At 41.5% G+C, this 17,309-nt stretch overlaps 1 protein-coding gene across 1 annotated transcript; it reads left to right on the top strand.

The window, feature by feature from the left end:
• Positions 1-15,207, top strand: CDC6 (cell division cycle 6). The gene is made up of 12 exons (XM_082272334.1): positions 1-126; positions 5,925-6,095; positions 6,178-6,447; positions 7,513-7,712; positions 7,920-8,092; positions 9,924-10,030; positions 10,169-10,308; positions 11,943-12,043; positions 12,414-12,478; positions 13,221-13,432; positions 13,523-13,663; positions 15,109-15,207. The coding sequence occupies exons 2-12, from the start codon at positions 5,927-5,929 to the stop codon at positions 15,193-15,195; spliced, it is 1,665 nt and encodes a 554-aa protein (XP_082128460.1). The 5' UTR covers positions 1-126; positions 5,925-5,926; the 3' UTR covers positions 15,196-15,207.
• Positions 15,208-17,309: the final 2,102 nt, after the last annotated feature.

A 17,309-nucleotide genomic window follows, 5' to 3' on the forward strand; every position in this document is an offset into this window, starting at 1 on the left:
TTGGAGAATTTGGCGCGAGATTCCGAGCGCGCGCTTTAACCAGCTGGTTGAGTTTGGCGGGGAGAGTGCAGTCTGCAGCTGGACTTCAGAGAGGAGACATTTATCATCGCTTTATCCATTGCTCAGGTATGTAAATTATTTTCTATTTATTCTTCTTATTAATATATATCTGAAGGGAGTGTGTGGAAGTATTGTTGGTTTACTGTGTGTGTTATATCTGTGAGAGAGCATAGTGCAGAGGGGTCCAATATACATTCAGAGGGGAGGCTGTAGTGGATTTAGGTTACAATACATTTTTAAATATAAAAGTGCATGCATTCATACATTTTTAGTTTTTCTAGTGTGTGTGGGGGTGTTTTTTTTTTAGTAGTGAGAATAGTGGTGATAGAGGTTGAAAGGCAGAGGAAGTAAAAATGGGGGTGATGGGGGGGGGAGACCTGGAATTGATCTGTGACCCCCCCCCCCCTCCTCTTTATTTTTTATCCTTGTTCAGTGGTTTGGAGTAAGATGGCTACAGCTGCCATATTGAAGATTTTGTATTTATTGTCAAAGGTTATCTCTAGGCAGTAACCTGTATTATTAGTTTTGTATAGGGTTGGGGAGAGGGAAGGGTTAGGCTCACAAAGGTGATGAGTTTTAAGACTCCTGTAGCATTAAGGGTCTTGTTGACCCCAGATGCAAACGCTGTGCGAATGTAAAAAAGTGAAAGCATTCCGGTGAGCCTGGCTTACACCATTGCAGCGCTTTTGTGAGTTTAAAAAAAAAAAAATGTACAGCATGCTGCATTTTTTTTTTTTGCGTCACAAGTGCATGCAAACCCACTGAAAATACATGTAAGTAACTTAAAGCGGAGTTCCATTCAAAAGCGGAAGCAATCCCCCTCCAGTGCCACATTTAGCACCTTTTGGGGGGGGGGGGTGTACCTGTTTGACACTTCCTAGAGACCTAGCCGTGATGAGATCACTCAGAAGTTCACTCCCCCCACTCCTTCCCCCCCCCCCCCAACTGCTGGGCTATTAACCACCTCAATACAGGGCACTTAAACCCCCTTCTTTCCCAGACCAATTTTCAGCTTTTAGCGCTGTTGCATTTTGAATGACAATTGCGCGGTCATGCAACACTGTACCTAAACCAAATTTATGTCATTTTTTCCCCACAAATAGAGCTTTCTTTTGGTGGTATTTGATCACCGCCAGGTTTTTTCTTTTTTGGTGCACAAATAAAAAAAGACCGAAAAGTTTGAAAAAAAAAAAAAAAGTTTTTTTGTTTAGGTTATAAAATTTTGTAAATAGATACGTTTTTTTCCTGCACTGATGACGCCGCACTGACAGGCACTGATGGGGTGGCACTGATATGCAGCACTGATGCACTGATATGCAGCACTGATGGGCACTGATATGTGGCACTGATAGCACTGATGGGCAATAATGGGCACTGGTGGGTGGCACTGATAGATGGCAATAACGGGCACTGGTGGGCAGCACTGATAGATGGCATTGGTGGGCAGCACTGATAGGGGGGCACCACTGGCAGGCTCTCTGAGCCCTGTTTGCCATCCCTGGTGGCCATGGTGGGCATCTCTGGTGGTCATGGATGGGCATCCCTGGTGGCTCTAGTGGCATCCCCTCCCCCCAGGGCTGCACTGGTAATCAATCATCTGATTACCAGCACAGACCCCCCCTGTGATCAGTGAGTATTTAGAAATACTCACTGATTCCCCCCCCCCCCCCCCCAACCCCCCCAGCTCCAGTATCGATTCTCTGATCTTCTCCTCACTGACAGGATCTGTCAGTGAGAAGAGATCGAAGCCGTTACAACGGCTGTATTGACATTACATGACGGCTGTGATTGGTCACAGCCGTCATGTGATCAGGAGGGCCAATCACAGGGCCCTCCTGCCGAGTCTTGTTGCTCTGTGTCCTAGGGACACAAGCACATCGAGATCGCGCCGCTGCGCGTGCCCGCGGCGGCGCAATCTCTCTCCTTCTGAAGGACGTTCCGGAACGTCCATTCAGAACGAGACTCCCACCCGGCCGTATATCTACTATGGCCCGGGTGGGAGGTGGTTAGAGGAAGTAAACCTGTTTAAAAAATTTGGAAAAAAAAAAACTGTAAAGGCATAATGAGCTAGTATGCATCGCAAAAGTTTACTTTTGGCCACCTAATGGGCTGACCAACTAATTGATTATGTGAACAATTGACAACTATTTTCATCAGTTGTCGATTAATCTATTAGTTGTTTCGGCCTTAGCAGAATACATTTTGCCCTAAATTGAATAAATGTGATTTTTTTTTTTTGGATGTTTTTATAGGAGAAAGTAAATATTGTGTTTTGGCTTTTTTTTTTTTTTTTTTTTTTTTTTTTTTTTCAGAATGATGGGTCTTTTTTGTTTATAGAACAAAAAATTAAAAACCTCAGAGGTGATCAAATACCACCAAAAGCAAGTTCTATTTGTGAGGGAAAACAAGGAAATACATTTTTATTTTGGTATAGTGTTGCACGACCATGCAACTGTCAGTTAATGTAATGCAGTGCCGTATCCCAAATATAGCCTGGTCGTGAAGGGGGTATAACCTTCTGCGGTCAAATGGTTAATAAGAATAGACCCCATAGAAATTGGTGTAATTTCCTTTTTCATTCAGAAAGTAATGGGAAATCCAAAATGTTGGTGTTTGAGGCGAGGTGAAATCTTCAAATGGGGACAACTGTCTTAGGGGAGTTGTCCTCGTGTTGAGGGATTTCCTCTAACTTCCTGTTTCGTCCCAGGGACAGGAAGTGAAAGAAAATTTCCCCATTAACATACTCCCTGTTGCTAGACAGCAGAACATTTTTACAGATTTTAATCCTTTCCTACTCTTCCAAAAACAATCAACCTGGCTATACATATATCATGTATTTCTGTTAACAGTTTAATCGTGGTGCCATGAATTTTATTTGACTTTACCAAAGCTTAGGGTGAGGTTTCTTCCTTGCCCTGGCAGTAGTTCTTTATGCTGTCCTGAATGTTTGTTTTTTCACTAGATGTTTCCCTAATAAGCCCCCCCCCCCCCCCGCACAGCTTTTTATCCTGTGTGCACACAGCCCCCATCAGATAGTAATCCGCTGGTTTTGGTAAACAGCAAGGCTTGTCTTTTGTGGGGAATGGCTTTATCTGACCCTATGCAGAGAGGGAACCAAATTTTATTTTATCTATGGAGACATCTCGACCTGCAGAAGAGTTTGGTCGATTCAGTCATCTCTTGCTATCTCTAGTCATTTTGGGACCTTCGTTCAACCCATTTCATCATAGTATTGCACCACGTGTGCTGTGCAACGCTGTGCGTAATTTGTGGTATCCTACAGTGAATACACATTGACCTATATGGAAGCTGCTTCACTGTTTCTTGCTGGCACATGTGCATACAGGGCCATTGATTGGGCCAAGTGCTGCCCTTCCTAGTTTGCACTCTGGTATAAGGTGGTGGGGTGGAAGTCTACACACCTATTTGTTACACCAACAAAGCAGCTGTGCAATATGAGGGGAATATCTGAATGGATGTAATTAAAAAAAAAAAAAAAAAAAAAAAAGTTAAATTTTTTTAATTGGAAAAAAAATTAAAGTTACACCCAAGCACACATCCACCCCCCCCCCTCCAAAAAAAACAAAACATAAGTGGTGTTTTTTTTTTTTTTTTTTTGAGGCTATTGCCCCCCCCCCAACGTACAAACGTATGTCTCCTTCAGTAGCATTGTTACTGAATGTGACGATTGTCTTTTTTTTTTTTTTTTTTTTTTTTTTTTTTATAAAAGCCATTAATTATAATTGCCTGCATCATGGGACCGACAGGTTAAGTATTAGTAATTTTTAACTTTTATTTTATTCTGCCATTTTATACTCTGAACAGAAAATAAAGCTTTGTTTAAGAAAAAAAAAAAACTGGCTCCAACTTTTTTTTTTTTTTTTTTGCTGGCTCCTAGATTCAAAGCAAATTGTCACGCCCTGACCAACAGAGGAAGAGTTGTATTTACAATCCATGATAGTGACCACCTATACTTTCCCTTCCTTTTTAGAGTAGTATTTTTATCACTTCATCTAAAGTATTCTAAGGGGTTAAATCTTGCAGGCTGTTTTGTAACACACTGATTAAACTTGTTAACCTGTGTGCTATCCGGCTGTCTCATTCATTAAGCTATAACTGCTCCCTGTTGATGACTTAATCTGAAGCTTCCCTGAAGCTCGTTATCGTTAATGGGAAGGCCATGCTCATTAGAGCAGCAAGAGCTTTGGGCTCTGAACTAATATTGAGCACCGTTGTGACTGTTACAGGGGGATTGGTGAAGTGAAGGGGTGCTGTCAGTAGCATTTTTCCTTTTTAGACCTCCTTGCTAAAGGTAAATGGCAATGAAACTTGGTTGCCAATCCTTCCTCCATGTTTATGCAGTACCTCTAGTGTTAAGTATTGCCATTCATTTTCAAAACCTAGATCTAATTTTGAGGAAATAATTTTTTTCTAAAGTGTATACTAATGTCAAAATGTCAGGGGGGCATTGAGTTAAAAAGAAATGTACAAAATACTGTGCAGCGCTAAAAAGAAAAAAAAAATGTAATGTATAATTTGTGATTCCAGCAAACTTGATGCATATTTAGTCTTACAAGATTTTATAGATATACCCTCGCGTATAGAATGTCCTATGAGAATGCGTAGGGCGGAGCCACACTCACAAGCTACCATGCATGCACAAATGATCGGCCATCTTATTTTCTGGAGAAAAAGAATCTCTTGCCATTTTACATGCTTTTGACATTTCTACCCATGTGAGTGTTAGTGTGATTATTTTTTTTTTATTAAAAAAAAAAGCCAAAAATGTTCGCATAGGTAGAAATGTCAAAAGCATGTGAAACAAGAGATCCTTTTCCTCTAGAAAGTAGGATGGCCGACCATCATTCGTGCATGCGAGGTAGCGTGTGCACGTGGCTCTGCCCTACGTGTTTTATCATATACGCAAGGATATTCAACAATCTAGAGCATTTGCTTTGTTTTTGTAAATGAAGTGCAGATTGACCACTCTTAGCTAGGGGGGGTCACACAATTTCTGGTAAGCGCAGCATGAGGTTTAGCTGGTGACATCCACTCCGGTCTTGCTTTTTACTAGCACTGCAAGTGGGAATCCTCATCCTAACCGATCATCTAGGAATATCTATCAAATCTTTTGGGACAACAGATCTATCAAATTTCCTGGAATCGCAAGATATATATATGTGTATGTATGTATGTGTGTGTATATGTATGTGTGTGTATATATATATATATATATATATATATATATATATATATAATGTGTGTGTGTTAATTGCATGGTTATTTTTATATCTTAGCGCTGCACTTTTTTGCACTTCTTTTTTTTTTTTTGTATTTTGGTTTCTTTTTTTGGTCAGGTGTCAGGGCATTGAGTTCAGCAGCTGTTTTTTGTAATTTTTCACCATTAGCGTGGATTTAATTTTTTTTTTTTATATATATAATGTCTGGTTGTTAACCCATATTTTATTAAAGAAGGGCTAGGCCTAATCTTTTCATGTTCAGATTTAATGGGTTTTAAAACTCTTATGCAAAATGCTTAAAAAAAAAAAAGCACGGAAATACGGATGTCTCGCTTTTTTTTTTTTTCTCCTCTATACCTAAAACGGATGGATGAGCAGTCCAGGACTGATCTATGTCTTTGTACACTTGCAAATCTAGGGGGAGTGCAATGACAGGCATGCAGATACAGTTATTGATTTATACAGGCGTCTGTATGCAAACTCTTCTCACTCTGGCTTCAGAAACACAGGCACCTTTGTGGACGTGGCCTAACAGCTCACATATGGAATGATAGTGTAATTTTAATCTTATTAAACAAAATTTTTTTTTTGAGCTTGGTTCTAAAGTAGCATTTTGTCTTGTAGCCATGCCAAGCACCAGGTCCCAATCTCAGAGCTCCATTCAGTTCCCCAAGAAAAAGACTGCCAAGACTGGAGTCAAAGCAGAGCTGCGGGCCCGGGCTAAATCAGAAGCTGGTTCTGTGACACCCTCGCCTGTCTGTAAGGAACTACCTCTCAGTCCGCGGAAGAGACTAGGTAAAAACCATGCTTGTTTGTCTTGAGTTGTGTTTGCGGTCTTTTTTGGGAAGCCATTCACCATCTTGTCTCGCTTTTTTAGGTGATGATAATCTCTGCAACATTCCCCAGTCACTCCGCTGCTCTCCTCCCAAACAAAGTCGCAATGAGAATGGACCCCTTAGCCCTGCCAAGGGGAGGCGTTTAATTTTTGATGAGAACCAGGCGGCTGCAACTCCATTGTCCCCCAGTAAGAAGGCTCAGGATACTTTTTCATCCCCTCAAAGAAGAGGTCAGGAAACGCCATCCAGTATTTCCCACCGCGGCCCACAGGAGAGGAAGAGTGTATGTACACGTCTGTTCAAGCAGGAAGGTGAGGACACGAGTCAGTCCAGAGTGGACTTCAATACCTCCAAACCACAGCTTTGAACTTTGTTTTGCATTGATATTTTTGTAGTATGTCCCAACTTCATTTACAAAAAAAATATAAAAGTGAATTAAATTGTTCAACGGTCACTCTTGTAGATGGCTGTATCCTAGCTTTGCTTTCCAGATGGAAGCTGCTCCCCAAGGCTGATTAGCTTGGACTTGAGCACTTAGTGCTTGTAAACCCTTGCATACACCAACTGAAGTTACTAGTTTTAGGTGATTGAGATGCAAATCCTCCTACATAAGTTGAACCTGTTTATGTGCAGCCCTCTCTCTCCTCTATAAGCTCCCAATGCATACAGTTTACATTTCTCAGATGTAGAAGTCGGGGTGGGGACCTGATGTTAAACACTGCACAGAAAGGAGAGCTAAGTGTAATCTGAGACCTGAATGCAAGGAGAGGACACACCCTCCTCCACAGTCTCATAGTAAAACATGCACAGCTGAGGTTGCCAACCACATGCTGTAAACTGGAGGGGGAGGGTCAGGTCCTTCCATGGGATTTCTTGGTGTGGTCAAAGACTAATACAAGTGACTCAGATAGCAGAGGAATGACAGAAATCACACTACATACTTTGAATAGAGGCTAGTACACACTATCGATGAATATGCTTTTTTTATTTAAGGGATTGCAACCAGTTTTAACGTAAAGCCTTACTCAATCTAAAACTCCAAAACAAAGTTACATGGCTATAATGTCTATCAACTGTGTCTGTTGTGATCTGGAGAGTATCTTGGCTTTATCTGGTATCTGCGTTATTGGCACCCTAAAAATGTATTTAGTGGATGACCAGATGTCATTTCTGGCCCCTGGATTTCTATTGTAAATTTCCAGGCCTTTGGATGTGTTCAGTACAAGTATAAGCCAGGCACTACATGGCTCTTCCCTATTTTGTCTTATTGGGACATATCTTGGATGATACATCTTACCCCTAGTGCTGTGGCATATTCTGTATTACTCTCTAGTAATTTTACCTTGTGTTGCATATTTTCTCTTTGCTTTGTACAGGGACCTGCTATCAGAAGGCGAAATGTGCACTTAACACGGCTGTGCCAGAACGTCTGCTGGCACGAGAAAAAGAGACTGCAGCCATACTTTCCTTTCTGAAGACACATGTTTCTTCTGAGAAGCCTGGCAGCCTTTACATCTCTGGGGCTCCAGGAACTGGCAAAACTGCATGTCTGAGCAAGCTGCTGCAAGAGAACAAGGTATTTTACTAGTAGGGGCCACAAACCATTCTGAGGGGGGTATACTTCTGCCTTGTCATATTCAATTGACTTAAATTAAATGCAGATAGCCATGTAGGGTGAGCAAAATATGCTGTGGCAGTACAACCAGTTTCTTGAAAACCGACTTGCCAGTTCGGCTTATTCTAATGCTTTTTTTTTTTTTTTTTTTTTTTTTTTTTGCCATAGGAGATTTTAAAGGGTACAAGGACTGCGTATATTAACTGCATGAGTCTCAGAAGTTCCCTGGCAGTCTTCCCAGCCATAGCAGAAGAGATCTCTGGATCATCAAAGCTTTCATCCTCTGGGAAAGATATGGTCAGAAGTCTGGAGAAGATGGTCACCTCCAAGGGGCCTGTTATGTATGTGCATAAACATATTTATCATTTGTTTGATTTTTTGCGTATGAACTTTTGGTGCCCCCTCTTTTTGTGTCTTTGGGTTACATAGTTATAGGTTGTGAGGTTGAAAAAGACATCATTCCATCCAGTTCAACCTATGATGTGTGTGTGTTTGCTGTTAACCGTACATTGTATACCCCTTTATGTTATGGTCTTAAAAGTGCCCATCTAATAGTTTTTTGAAACTATCGATGCTCCCTGCTGATATGACTGCTTGTGGAAGAGAATTCCACATCCTTACCGCTCTGACAGTAAAGAACCCCTTACGTATTAACTTTCAATAGTTTTTTACAACCCCTTACGTATTTTAGTTAGTGGCCATGTGTCTTATTGTATTCCCTTTCTCTGACTAGTTTGTTCCTTATGCTAGGGTCGCCAGTACAGTATTTGTACATTGATATCATATCCCCCCTCAGTCGTCTCTTCTCCAGAGAGAATAAGTTCAATGCTTGTAGTCTATCCTCATAGCTGATGTCCTCCATTCCCCTAATTATTTTTATTGCCCTTCTCTGGACTTTCTCCAGTTCCAGCACATCCTTCCTGAGGACCGGTGCCCAGAACTGGACAGCATACTCCAGATGTGGCCGGACTAGAGTCTTGTAGAGTGGGAGAATAATCTCTATTTCTGGAGTGAATCCCCTCTTTTTTTACATGCCAGTATTCTGTTGGCTTTGCGGCAGCTTGGCATTGCATGCCACTGTCAAGCCTGTTGTCCACTAGTACCCCCCCCAGGTCCTTTTCCATCTTAGAATCACCCAGAGGTTCCCCCCCCCCCCCCCCCAGTGAGTAGCTTGCTTTCGTGTTTCTGATGCCGAAGTGCACTACTTTAGATTTTTCAACATTAAACCTCATCTGCCATGTAGTTGCCCACCCCATTATTTTGTTCAGGTCTGCTTGTAAGGTTTCCACATCCTGTATAGAAGTTATTGGCATGCTTAGTTTAGTATCATCCGCAAATACTGAGATTGTACTAGATATCCCCTCCTCTAGATCATTTATGAATAAATTAAACAGGATTGGCCCCAGGACAGAACCTTAGGGGACCCCACTTTCCACACCCGCCCAATCCGTGTACTCCCCATTAATCATCACCTTCTGGACTCTCCCCTGGAGCCAGTTCTCTATCCAGGTACTCACCTTATGGTCCATACCTACCTTCCTTAGTTTGTACAGTAAGCGTTTGTGGGGAACGGTGTCAAAGGCCTTTGCAAAGTCCAGATACACCACATCCACAGGCTTTCCCTTATCTAGATGGCAACTCGCTTCATCGTAGGCTAAGATTGGTCTGGCAAGAACTATTTTTCCTGAATCCATGAACTAATACGAATAATACCGTTTTCATTACTAAAGTCTTGTATGTGGTCTCTTAACATCCCCTCCAAAATCTTGCTGACCGGCCTATAGTTACCCGGGATATATCTCGGCCCCTTTTTAAATATTGGTACCATGTTGGCTTTTTCCAATCAGCTGGCACCATACCCGTCTGTAAACTATCCATAAAGATCAAGAATAATGGTCTGGCAATCACCTAGCTGAGCTCTTTAAGCTGGGTGTTTTGAGAATTCATAGTATGAAGAGCCTACAGGGAATTTCCTGCATTAGTTTGCATTTGGGCTTTCAAAAATGTTGGTATTTTACATGGCACTAACACCCTTATTTCTGCTTGGCAGTGTTAATATAAAACACTTTAATGAAAGAACTAGTTACTTTGCCCTGTATTCCCTTGCAGAACTCCTTAAGTCGTACTTGTGGTATTTACATAAAATTTGAAACCGGTTTTCTCCTCTTGCAGACTTCTTGTGCTAGATGAGATGGATCAGTTGGACAGCAAAGGGCAGGATGTGCTGTACACAGTGTTTGAATGGCCCTGGCTCCCAAATTCCAGAGTTGTGCTCATTGGTGAGTTGTAAAGTTTAAACTGTGTCTGTTAGGAATTGATATGGATGTATAGCCAGTAAACGGTCTGTTTGCTTGCATGCTGCAGAATATATAATTTTCCAGATGAATTACCTCGTCTTAATAATTTCCTCTATTTAGGAATCGCAAATGCTCTGGATTTGACAGACCGTATCTTGCCCAGGCTTCAGGCTCGTCCTAATTGCAAACCTCAATTGCTCAATTTCTCTCCATATACAAAGGATCAGATCGCCACTATACTACAAGACAGGCTGACACAGGTATGTTTGCTGGCCTATAATGTAGATATTTTCTGATTCTTCTCGCCAAGGCATCATTTTAAATTTGAGATAAATGTTTTTTTTTCAAAAATTTGTACTAACAGTGATCATGTTAAACTGACTCTAAAAGAGAGCTATAGAGAGAGTGCAGATTTTTAATTTTTTTTTGTTTGCCTATTCTGTGCAATGGCTTTGCACAGAGCAATCCTGATCCTTTGTTTTGGATTCCCCTCTGGCGCTTGTATAGGCTTACTCCCTTGTTACACTGTGTCCATTCACACACTGCGGGTTGGAACCACCCCTGCCTTCTCCTCATTGGCTCACTGGGTGTGTTTGACAGCAACAGGAGCCAATGGCTCCTGCTGCTGTATGAGCTAAAGAGGAGAGGGAGAGCCGCTGCTTTCATTCAGGTCGCTGGATCGGATTAAGAGGGTCTGAGAGGGGAAGCTGCATCCAGAAGGTTTTTTACCATAATACATTAAAGGTAAAAAAAACCTTGAGCCTTTACAACTAATTTAAAATGTATTTATTGGGTGTGGAAATTGCTTGCTTGCAATGTCTCTATTGTGGTGAACTTATCTCGAGTGCTACAGAAACTTTAAAAACTAAACTGTTTAAAAAAATGTTATGGTCCTAAAACAAAGCTCCACCTTGGGACGGGGAAAAGAAATTAGGGTTAGTAGAGCCCTGTGTTCAAAGTCCAGAAACTGGCAGAAAGCATTTCCTTCTACCTCCACTAGATGTCAGGCTCGCATGCACCTACTATACATCTAATATCTGCCCAGATGAAGGAACGTGTTGATCCTGCACATGCTCTGCTTGGTACTTTTTAAAAATTAAAATGTATGAAGCTTTTTCTTACAATGTAAATGTAATGCCTTCTCTCCTGTTACAGTAAATCAGTTAATCCCTAACCCCCTTTGCTTTTATTTAGTGAGATTAGCACGGTCCTTATTTAGTTTTTTTTTGGTTAAAAAAAAAAAAAAAAAAAAAAAGATACAGGATACACTTAAAGTTTTCCCACTATAAAACTCTAGTTGTAATCCTAACTGGTCATGTCAAGATGATACACAGACATTGTATTAACTTATACCTGACCTCCACTTTCCTGTTGGTACAGTGACTCCAAATAGAACTGTGCTGTCCAATGGGAGCTGGGTGCTCTCAGCAACTAGGCCAGGCGGATGCATCTCCCTACCTTCCTAACAATACAAGTCTGAGCACTATGAGCTGAGGAGTGTGACCATAATTTGGCATAGTGAGTGGGAGGGTAGGAAAAGGCATTTTCTGCACTACTTTTTTTTTTTGCACAGGATTATAAAGGAATAAAATAATTTCAATTTCAATTAGGCTCAACCTTTCATCTGTCACTGAAGAATGTCATACGGCATTAGGGGTTTTACACCCACTCTAAACTATATATTTTTATTTTTTTGGTATGTGGTAATGTTGGAATCTAGTGAATAACCCATATTCATTTTTGGTGGATTATGGCTGCAGTGATTCTCCTTTTTTAACAAGCCTTTCTTCATTCTGCTTGTCATGTTTAAGCTTGAAGTATCACAATGAGGAAAATTGTGTAATTGTTTTTTATGACATTGGTTCTATAATCTGTCCCTCTCTTTTGTCTGAAGGTGTCTGGGGACCAGGTTCTAGATAATGCAGCAATTCAGTTTTGTGCCAGGAAGGTGTCCGCAGTCTCTGGAGATGCCCGCAAGGCCCTGGATATCTGCAGGTAATTTATATTTGTTTACCCATTGCTTGTTTTGTACAAGTTCATAACAAAGTCCGACATCCTATTTATAAAAATCAACAATCAACTTTTTAGTAGAGGAAAATCCTGTCTCTAATTTGACATTTTATTCTCCTTTCCTCCTATTCGGTTTCATAGTCATTGAAGTCCTATTTACGGTTTTTGAAGTCTGACGTGAAAATGTTTGTACATATCTTTTTATACAACTTTCTGTAACAATAGTCAATCTGTCAGGATCCTTGGATCCATTGTGTTTGGGTTGTATATTTAGATGTGAATCCATGTGTTACTGACCCATTGATGCTTTAGGTTTCTAGTGTTTACATGCAATAAGTGTATTTCCTATTTCCAGGCGAGCAGTAGAAATAGTGGAGTCGGATGTAAGGAGCCAGACTGTCCTAAAGCCTCTATCTGAATGTAAGTAGATGTTTATCTCTGCTCGGTATTGGGGGGGCCTGGTCAGTGGACAGGATATTGTCTATTTCCCGTGTGGTCCTCAGTCAGTGCCTGTATGAGTGCTGTTCTGCTTTTTGTCTTTGCTCTGCTTGTCATAATGCTTCTAGGACGAAACTGCCCATTTACATTTGTTGTCCACAACAGAGGCTGAAACAAATTGCCAGTTCCTTGGCAGACTAACTTTTACAGCATGGTATCCATGTTACCTGAATTTCTCCTCTTCAGGTTCTAAAACCTAAGACAATAGGACATTAGGAGAAATCTCCCAACTGGTGGCAATAAAACCTCAAGTTAACCCTTCCCTCTGCTCAACTGGAAAAAACCAATGCCTGGATTTCTGAACTAACCCTATACTTTAACCCTAGTGTCAGGAAAAACCCTGCAATGGAGTTCCTAGAAAATGACAGTCTCATGGATGAATAATGTGATGCATTGCTGGGGTGGGCACAGACCTGCATGGCTCAATTTTGAAGCTGGTCAGACCCAGGGTGTTCCCTATTACTGTCTGCTTTTTAGATGAGCCCATTGTATATTGGCATCCTGCCAACTTCAAAATCTGAGCGTACGTTTCCTGCTCTTAGTGCCATTCTTGCTTAGTTTAAACGATGTGAAATTTATTGTGGGAAGTAGAATACATTGTATATCTGTCCATGCATGGGTTTTACATTTAGATTTAATACCATTTTCTCACTTTACCTCCCAGGTCCATCTCCAAGTAAAGAAGCTGCATCTACGCCTGTTCCAAAGAAGGTCAGCCTGCCCCACATTTCACGTGTTATATCTGATGTGTATGGAGACAAAATGACATCTGGTGCGGGAGGGGAGGATTCTTTCCCATTGCAGCAGAAGCTTGTTGTGTGCTCTCTCCTGTTACTAACCCAGCAAAGCAAGATCAAGGAAGTCACTTTAGGAAAAGTAAGCCGCACAGAGAATCTGTTTACTTGCCTGTAATTACTACTGTGTTGGTGTGCTTAGGCTGACATTTATTTGGTTCTGTTTTTCCAGCTTCATGAGACATACAGCAAAGTTTGCCGGAAGCAGCAGATGCCTGCAGTGGGCCAGTCAGAATGTCTCTCCCTCTGCCAGCTTCTGGAAACAAGGGGCATTGTGGGTCTTAAAAAATCTAAGGAGGCTCGCCTTACAAAGGTAAACTAATAAATGCTTTAGACTATACTGTTCAATAATTGATGTACACAGGCGATATTTTGACCCAATCTTACCCTAGTGCAGTGTACAGTAGTGAGATCTTGCATCTGGCTCAGCCATAGTTTTCTGCTCTTTAGCTTTTGTGAAAAAAGAGCAAATATTTTTATATATAGATTGTTACCTTCATAATTTTTGTTTTTTTTCGTTTTTTTCCCTTGTATGACAAATTATGAAATCCAAATAAAGTGATATTTTAAAACCCTAGCACTTTCCAACATGTATTTGCCTGCTCTGTGCAATGGTTTTGCACAGAGCAGCCCCAAAACTCCTCTCTTCAGTTGCCCCCAATAGCCAGCTTGCTATGTGTGCTTGCCATTGGACACAGAATGCGTCTTGGTCCGCTCCCTCCGCCTGGATGGGAGTGGGAGCCAATTGCTTCCACTGCTGTCTGAGCCACTGAGGAGGTAGAAAGCGTCTGCTCATGTGCACATCGCTGGATCGAGATCACTCGGGTAAGTATAAGGGGGATGGGGGACTGAATGCAGAAAGTTTGTTTTACCCGAATGCATTCGGGTAAAAAAAAAAAAAAAGAAAACTTTAGGCTTTACAGCCACTTTAAGGATGTTGAACTATTGCAACACTGACTGTATTGTAATTGCTAGCATTCTAATCATCCCTTTTGACAGTTTACTCATTAATCAGTTCATTGATCATATATGTTTAAAATGAGGTCTTTGTGAATGGGTTATGCTTCTGTGTGGTATTAAAGCTGGGCAATAAGTGCACATCAGGGTGACCGTTTGCTCTTTTGATGTGATCACTTTTTTTGGCTTGTGTGTGTTGATCGATCACACAAAGTACAGATTTGTGCAGGTCTGTGGGCAGCTTTCTGAGAAATGGATAGAAATTCAGTTTTGCAAAATTTTGCAGTCCAGCTTTGGAAATCATGCACCTAGTTTTTGTCTTGCCTTAAAGAGGTTGTAACTCAGTTAAATTTTTTATTTTTTTTACAAGCTGAAAGAGAAACGCATAATGAGCTAGTATGCATCGCATACTAGCTCATTATGAAATACTTAACCTTAGAATGAGCCCCCGCCGTGCCGTCCGCTCACCTCTATGACGGGCGACATGTTCAGTCGCCCGTCTTCCGGGATTGCGGCATCCGGCCATCTGATTGGCCGGTGCCGCGGTGAGTCACTAATCCAAAACAAGTATGCACATCAGAAAGTTGGTGAAGTTGGGGCTTTTAATCTGTACACTTGGTCTAGGTCAGTGACTCAAAAATATTAGATATTGGATCAGAATGACATTTGGAGAACCAGTATTCTAGATGGGGAGAACAGCAGTGGAAGCCTCATACATAACATATTAACACAGGTTTTCTTTGATTTTCCTGCATGCTTTTATCTGAAACTCATAATTATATTGCCTTTCTACCTTTCCAGGTGTCTCTGAAGATAGAGGAGCGGGACATAGAACATTCTTTCAAAGATAAAGTCCTTATTGGGAACGTTCTCCATGCAGGGATTTAAATGGCTTTTTTTCCCGTTTTTAGAGGTGCAATATGCACCAAATGTTTGTTTTTAAGACGCGGCTGCTGAAGAAGGCGATACATCGTATTTAGCCAGAGTATATTGGTAAAGAAATGGCTATTTTATTTTTATTTGACTGTACAAGTGGCATTTTAGCAAATTGGCCCCATTGAGCTGTCTTTGACAAACTAGTTTAATTTATACTGGTTTATTTATACTTGTATATAATTTTAGATGGTTCATGTGTAAGATATGACTGTTTGTTGCAATCTGCAGCAGATGTATTACTGTAAGATAACTGTTCTGGTTTTACAGACTCGCTTTTTTAATGTTTGGTTTTAAATAAACCCAAAATTCCAAGCTGTGTTTTTTTTTCTTTACATTTTGATGATTTAAGAACTAGCCTCAGGATCAATAACTGTGAGGCCAGAACGGTTTGCCAAGATTTCGGTGCTCAGGGTAGAATTAGGTATTTGTCTTTAACCAGGCCAGGGTGCAGGTGGTAATGGGTGTGGTGGAATATGGCACCAAAATGTAGGCAATATTAAATGCATGGCAAGCCTCTTCAAGTTAGTGCCACCAAACTAGAGGGAAACCTTTCACAGCCATACAGACAACCCAAGAAGCCATGAAAGCTGGTCATAGGTTTTCATTCAGTCAGTGCTGAAAATAATAGATTGGTCAATCCACAGAGGAGAGGGTGCCAGTTTGCTTGGTTTGAGAGCAGAGTCTTAAGCTGGATACACACTATCCAACTTTGTGGTTAGATCTCCTTCAGATTTAACTTTTCTATGTAGTGCAAGGGCCTGCCAGATTGCATACAAATTGAAAGTAATTAGGTTTGACCTCATATTATATGGTTTTGGTAAATCTAAAGGAAAAAGTCTCCAGAAAATCTTATAGTGTGTGTGGCCCATTATACTTTGCATTGACACCACACAAAATCCTGAATCGGAAGTACTTGTCTTGGAGGCTGACTATCAAGCAGGGTGTTTTAGCTCAGGGCCCGTTCACACTAGAAAGCAGTGTGGGAGGACCACGTTCCTGCACCACATGCTGATCACCATGCCCTTGCAATCTGCTGTGGTGGGTCAGTTAAAGGTTAATGACATCCTAAATGCATTGCATTGGCCTGCACTGGATTGTAAAACAAAAGTAAAATGCAATGTGATCGCTTTATGTTTAACCACTTAAGCCCCAGAGGATTTGGCTGCTCAAAGACCAGGACCTATTTTGCGATTCGGCACTGCGTGACTTTAACGGACAATTGCGTGGTCGTGCAACGCTGTACCCAAATGAAATTGACGTCCTCCTTTTTCCCACAAACAGAGCTTTCTTTTGGTGGTATTGATCACCTGTGCAATTTTTTTTACTTTTTGCGCTATAAACAAAAATGAGCGACAATTTTGAAAAAATATTTTGCACATTTTATATGAAATTCCCCCCCCCCCCCCCTCTTGCGGGATTTCGACATTGTGGCGGACAGATCGGACCCTTGACTGACACTTTTTTTTTTTTGACACTTTTGGGGGTACCAGTGACATTACTACAGTAATCAGTGCTATACATATACATATGCACTGTTACTGTAAAAATGACACTGGCAGGGAAGGAGTTAACTTTTATTGATCCATGGGTTAAATGTATCCCTAGGGGCGTGATTCTAACTGTGGGGGGCGTGGCTTGTGATGTAACCAGACATACGATCCTACATAGCAGGATCGTATGATCTCTGAAGTTACACCAGGGAGAATAACAGACGGCTGTGTTTAAATCAGCCGTCTGCCTTGCTCCAGATCGCGAGTGGCCGCCGGACATCGGAGCCGCCGGTCACTAGCGTGGGGATGTCAGGGAACGAGCGGGGGCGGGAGCGCGCCCGATTCCGGCGGTGCGCGCTCGCCCCCTAGAGGCTCGTGGGCCAGTGACGTACCGATACGTCAATTTGCCCAGCAGCGGGTGACTGCCATAGTATATCTGTGGTGGGCAGTCATTAAGGGGTTAAAGTACTGCATGTGCTATTTTTGGTGCAGTGCGATTTTCAACCCATTTACGATGAAGGGCTAAAATTGCACTGCACGGGAACCACAGTGTTCCTGTGTGATTTCATACATTTT

This window comes from Pelophylax lessonae (assembly GCF_965119305.1).
Source record: "Pelophylax lessonae genome assembly, chromosome: 11".
Taxonomy (NCBI): Eukaryota; Metazoa; Chordata; class Amphibia; order Anura; family Ranidae; genus Pelophylax; species Pelophylax lessonae.